Consider the following 6,000-nt stretch of genomic DNA (forward strand, 5'->3'; position numbering starts at 1 on the left):
TGGGTCTTGCCAATTTTTATCATACAAAGATCTTCAAGTTTTCGGAAATTGCAGCATCTTCGACAGAGGTTTTAAAGTCAGCCCCTGCTTTTCGATGGACAGATGATGCTTCTCACACCTTTGATAAGCTAAAGGTTGCTTTGACAACAACCCCAGTAATGGCAATCACAGACCCCAAACTTCCTTTCAAAGTCACGACAGGTGCTTCTAACATTGCAACTGGCGGAGTTCTCATGCAACAAGGCCGTGCCATTGCCTTTGATAGTCATAAACATTCAGCAATTCAAACACGTTATCCAATATACGATAAAGAATTCTTGGCAATTGTTCATGCTTATCGAGCTTGGAAGCACTATCTTCTAGGAGCAGATTCTCTTGTTAAGACAAATCATCATTCCTTGATGTATATCTTCACTTAACCAATTATAAATGCACGACAAGACAGATGGGTGGAGTATTTGGCAAACTTCCACATGGCTATTGAATATGTTCCTAGTCTTTCTAATGTGGTTGTCAATGCTCTTAGCAAAATGCCTCAGGCCTTAGCAATGGCTATTTCTACAGTTCAAATCGACATTCCAACAACTCTTGTGGATCATTATGCAGACGATCGAGATTTTGCAAATACTTTTCGAGTGATTACGACTACACAGTCTACTCCTTCTGATTTAAAGATTTATGCAGCTTATTCTCTCGTCAATGGATTATTATATTATCAGGATCGCATTTGTGTGCCTCATAACACAAGTATGCGTAAACTCTTGGATCATGAGGTTCCTTATGCAGCTCATCCTGGTATCAACAAGACTTTGCTGACAGCTTATTATTATTGGCCTCAAATGAAGCAAGATGTTATAAAGTTTGTTACAGCATGTTTCTCCTGTCAACAAATGAAAGCCAATAAACAAGCTCTAGCCGATCTTCTTCAACCACTTTCAGTACCAAATGAAAGTATCAGTATGGATTTCATTACATCTTTATCTCGTTCTTCAAAAGGTAATACCCAAATAATGATGGTGGTCGACAGATTATCCAAAATGGCACATTTTATACCATGCAAGAAGACAGCTCAAGCTCCGGATATTGCTTCGTTATTTCTTCAGTATGTTTTCAAGATACATGGGTTATCAAAGTCCATTATTTCAGATCGAGATCCTAAATTTACAAGGCATTTCTTGGACTTCACTTTTCAAGTCACTTAGCACAAATTTAATGTTCAATTCAACATATCATCCACAGACAGATGGCCAAACTGAAAGAGTTAATTAAATTCTTGAAGAGATGCTCAGATATTATATTCAGTCTCGCCTAGCATCTTGGGAAGATTATCTACCATTAATGGAATTTGCTTACAATAATTCTCATCACACAGCAATAGGCGTGGACGTGAGTCCTTTTCAAGCCGCTTATGGTCATACACCAGTTGTGCCATCGAACTTTGTTCTTAACACAAGGTGACATTAACGAATCAGTTAGTTTAAGAAATACAAGATGCTCTTCTTCAAGTTCGAGATCAGATGATTCGAGTTCAGGAACAATATCAACAAGCGGCTAATCGACGTTGTCGACGTGATGAATTCAAAGAAGGTGATATGGTTCTTTTGTTCGTGGCTCCTCATCAATATAAAACAATGAAATCAGTTTTTCCAAAGTTATGACCATGTTACTATGGTCCTTTTCGGATTATTAAGAAGAATTCTCCTTTAAGTTATAAGTTGAAGTTACCACCTTCATGGAAAAAGATTCATCCGACTTTTCACATATCATGGATCAAGAAGTTTGTACAAGGAGATTCTCCCATTCCAGACATTTTGCAATTATATTCCAGAGATTGAAGATGAGCATATGATCTTAATTCCAGAAAAGATTCTTGATGTACGACAGAAAGGAACTCGACAGAAGATTATTAGAGAATTCTTGATACAATGGAAAGATTTGGATGATTCATATTCAACTTGGCAAAGTGATAAAGATCTACAACAGTACCCAGAATTACTTCAAGAGTTCTTTCGTCAACAACAATCACTTATATAACCATGGATCTTATTTTAAGTGGGAGGGAATGTTACGATTGTGACGTAATCTCTCTTAATTATCTTAATTATCCTAATTACTCTTAATCATTGAAAGGACACCAATGAAGGGTCACATGGATCATCACAAAAGGACACGTCTCTTCAAAGGGACACATCTATTGATTAAAGGACACATCTCTACGTCCAAAGGACATAACTATTCATTCAAGCGACACACCCTTTCATCAGGGATGTACCTCTTTATTTGTACCTCTTCAGGCCCTATTTAACAAGGCCTTGTGTCTCAATGCAAACAACACAGCTTTCCGCTCTCTAATTCTTTAGTTTTTGTATTCAATCTTAGTCATGTCAATAGACTAGGAAGTCCTCAGATCCACTACCACCTCGGAGTGCCTCTGCATCCACCAATGCGAGCCTTCAACATCGACCACCTCTCGGAGTGCCTTTGCCTCACGTCGACATGAGCCTTCGTCATCGACCATGCTTCAGCTCCGACATCACCTTTGCTTCTGCACTCGTCTTCTACTCATAGTCTCCTCACATCAAAGAACCTCTTGTACATATTTTCACTCACCATCATGTATACACTCACTCACCCATTTTATGCTGTGTTGTTTTTGCTCTGATCTCTCGTACATATGGTCCTTTCATCCTTTTGCCCTCACATGGTATCAGAGCTATCGTGAGCAAAAGGATTAAAGACCTCGAGAGCACACAACATGGATTGTCTACCCGCACTCCTAAAGGGCCAATTTTTCTCACCAGAAGTTATTTCTCCTTACTTTGATCTAAATCACATAGTGGATGGGACTTCTCACTCAATGGAAAGCCCCGTTCAAGATCTTACATTGAGAGATGATCAACCCACTCATCTTCACCATCTTTGCCATCATGATCTCCCTCTCTGATCTTATCAAACTTTGCTTCCAGAGGGGAATACATTCCTTCTACCAAAGTGTTAGTATGGGACCCTGGTATCCTTCATCTTCTCTCATGGTCCCCTTTTTGGCCTGAGAGGGGGTGTGTGAAAATGGAATTTTGTCCAACCCTAAAAAGGGGATTTATTAGGTTTTATTCTTGTTTTTTGGGTCTTACTGTTGGTCGATTGTCCCTTGCACTAGGCCAACCAGCATCCCACATACTATATATAGATTCGCTTTATCATTCAGCACTTGTACCATTTCATAGACCACATCAGGTACCACATCTACTGGTGTTGCTGCTGCCAGGGCCTACACTACATCTGCTTCATCATCATCAGCTCTCTGCTCTAGCACACCAACGTTATACCTCAGCTCATGGGACAGCAGCCCTCTCTGCTCCTCACCACCACTCAAGTATTGCAGCACCCTCGTCACCAGAGCCTGCACCACTCCTGACGACAGCCCTCTCTGTTCTTCATCACCCCTCAGATACCGCAGCACCCTTGTCACCAAAGTCTGCATCACTTCACCTTCTGCTGCCCACTACCACCTCGGAGTGCCTCTGCATCCACCGATGCAAGCCTTCGACACCAACCACCTATCGGAGTGCCTTTGCTCACATCGATGCAAGCCTTCGTCATCAACCGTGCTTCAACTCAGTCATTGTCTATGCTTTTGCACTGGTCTTCTACTCAGAGTCTCCTCACATCAGAGAATCTTTTGTACATATTTTCAGTCACCATCATATATACACTCACTCACCCATTTCATGCTGTGTTGTTTTTGCTCTGATCTCTCGTACATCTGGCCCTTTCGTCCTTTTTCCCTCATAGGGAGTGTAGGGAGGCACAAAGAAGTTGGATTACAATAGCACATCTTTTTAGAAGGATAAGGAGCAATGTCTACATTTGTTTTGGTGCTATTGCTTCGTTGACACAGTCCGGCCCGCAACTCAAGTTTGAAGGGAACAACAAAGAGATGGTCATGCGGGTTACCCAAGGAGTGGGTCAACGGTGCCATCTTCAAGATATGCCAAAGTCAAGCTACGTATCACCAACACAGAGATTGGACACTTGATTGCTAGCATCACAGCCCGACACATTTGGAAGGCTAGATGCACCGAGGAGACTTTGTGTATGTGAAGACAAGTACGTAGATATTCTTGAATAACCTCATGCAAGAGTCACTGTGGAGAGCATTTTGGGGATAAAATTACCACTTGAAAAGTCCTCTATGCCGGGTTGTGGTGGCCGACACTCTTTGGATGCCATGAGTACGAGTGCGAGTGCGAGTGCGAGTGCTTCACAATAAAAAGACAAAGTGCCTTATAACCTATGATGTTTGTCAGACCGTTTGCTAAATGGGAAATGGATTTTGTTGGACTCATTAGTCTTGTAGCTAAAAGCACGCTAGCACGAAATATACTATTGTCGCTACGGATTAACTGTGATCAAATGGGCCAAGGGTAAGGCCACAATCAAGGTCATCCATGGCATCTTCCCCATGCTCATGTCCAAGTGCCTCCTCAAAGCATGTGGGCTCTATCCCTTGTAATGCTTTTACAATATATACATAATGATGGGTTGAATACTCATCATATCTCAACCTCTCCACGGGCTCTCGTAGACCTGCGTCCATCTCTTGTATTTCTTTGACCATATATGCACAATGATGTGATGTGTACCCATCATATCTCAACCTGTCCACCAAATATCTAACCCTAGTAGACCTACATACACTTAGATCACTACCAAGTGTTCTCAACGCTACTTTGGCTCTTTGTACACGATCTGTAACAATAGCCGGGATCCTGAACTCCTCATCAAAGAAGGTTCTATTCTGAGCCACATCTATAAATGACCATGTACAACACCAACACACCTTTCATGATCAATGCATTCAAAGAAGGAAGAGAGGGGGGAGAAAAAGAAAATCAAAAACACTTACCACAGTAGAGTTTGCAGTATGGCTGCCAACATCGACAGAGGCGACAGTCTGTGAGTTGGGAAGTGCAATCCAAGATGGTATCATGACGCAGTAGCTCCAGCCAGAGCGTGGATCATGGGGCCAGATAGTGTTGCCTCCAGTCTGCCACCCAAAAAAAAAAAGCAGAACACAGAAAGCAATCAATACAATGGTGTTTGATCCAATATGCCCGCAAAGCAGAAAAGCAGAAAGTCAACAAGAAAAAGCAAAAGGCAGAGAATTTACACGTACCCATCGAGTGGGGGCAGGGCTGGCATCCATTCCGAAAGGCAATGGCGAGGCCCCATCATGCCGATGGCCACCGCGGCTGTCTCCCACCATAGCCAACAGAGCAGATCCTGAAATCTGCACAAGGAATCGATATGGGTGTGTGTGTAAAAGCTTCGATCAGGTTAAAGCGATGGCTCCCATCTGATGGAGAAGAAGGTAGAACCAGTGCCGGAGATCAAGAACCCCCCAATGATGGATGCATCGTCTCTCTTACATATACATACTGGCTGGCAATTCTTCTCCCATGCGTTTCTTGGGTTTTTCAACACGTAGGTATGCAGAGCCATCGCTGTGGCACAACCTTAATTGGGGGTACCACGAATTAATTCGTTTGATAAATTGAAACACAAAGGATATGCTCTTTTTTCCTTTCTTTAACAATAATTATATATTTATATTTATAGACCAACAACATAAAGAAAGTTTTCAGCCAAATTCATATCACATCTACTCCCAGTCCCTATTAAGAAGATCACATATTAACTCCCACTTCTCATCTTCCCAAACAAAAGAGAACATTTCCCAAGATATATGAAAGCCCAACTGCATACAAGCAATCAACAAAATATCAGAGGTGAACTCCTTAGGATTCTGCTCTTCAAAATAATCCCCTTTAGTCCAGATCTTCACCATAGGTCTCCTTCCCAAAGGATTTTTAATCAAGGCCATACAAATATCCAATGGTTGCTTTTCCTTCAAGTACCACCTTTAGTCCAGATCTTCACCATAGGTCTCCTTCCCAAAGGATTTTTAATCAAGGCCATACAAATATCCAATGGTTGCTT

The 6,000-nt window shown here is 41.8% G+C and overlaps 1 protein-coding gene across 2 annotated transcripts in view; it reads right to left on the reverse strand.

Moving 5' to 3' along the window:
* LOC147629777 (PX domain-containing protein EREX-like) overlaps window positions 1-5,670 on the reverse strand; it is a 99,384-nt gene extending 93,714 nt beyond the window's left edge. For both annotated transcript variants that reach the window (XM_086811286.1, XM_086811285.1), the window contains exons 1-2: window positions 5,177-5,670; window positions 4,907-5,047 (exon numbers count right to left, since the gene is read on the reverse strand). In XM_086811286.1, coding sequence (XP_086667412.1) covers window positions 4,907-5,047; window positions 5,177-5,266 — 231 coding nt within the window. In that variant the 5' untranslated portion in view covers window positions 5,267-5,670. The remainder of the gene's footprint in view (window positions 1-4,906; window positions 5,048-5,176) is intronic.
* Window positions 5,671-6,000: the final 330 nt, after the last annotated feature.

The sequence above is a fragment of the Cibotium barometz genome, chromosome 17 (genome assembly GCF_041138505.1).
Source record: "Cibotium barometz isolate CiBa-2024 chromosome 17, ASM4113850v1, whole genome shotgun sequence".
In the NCBI taxonomy this organism is placed as follows: domain Eukaryota; kingdom Viridiplantae; phylum Streptophyta; class Polypodiopsida; order Cyatheales; family Cibotiaceae; genus Cibotium; species Cibotium barometz.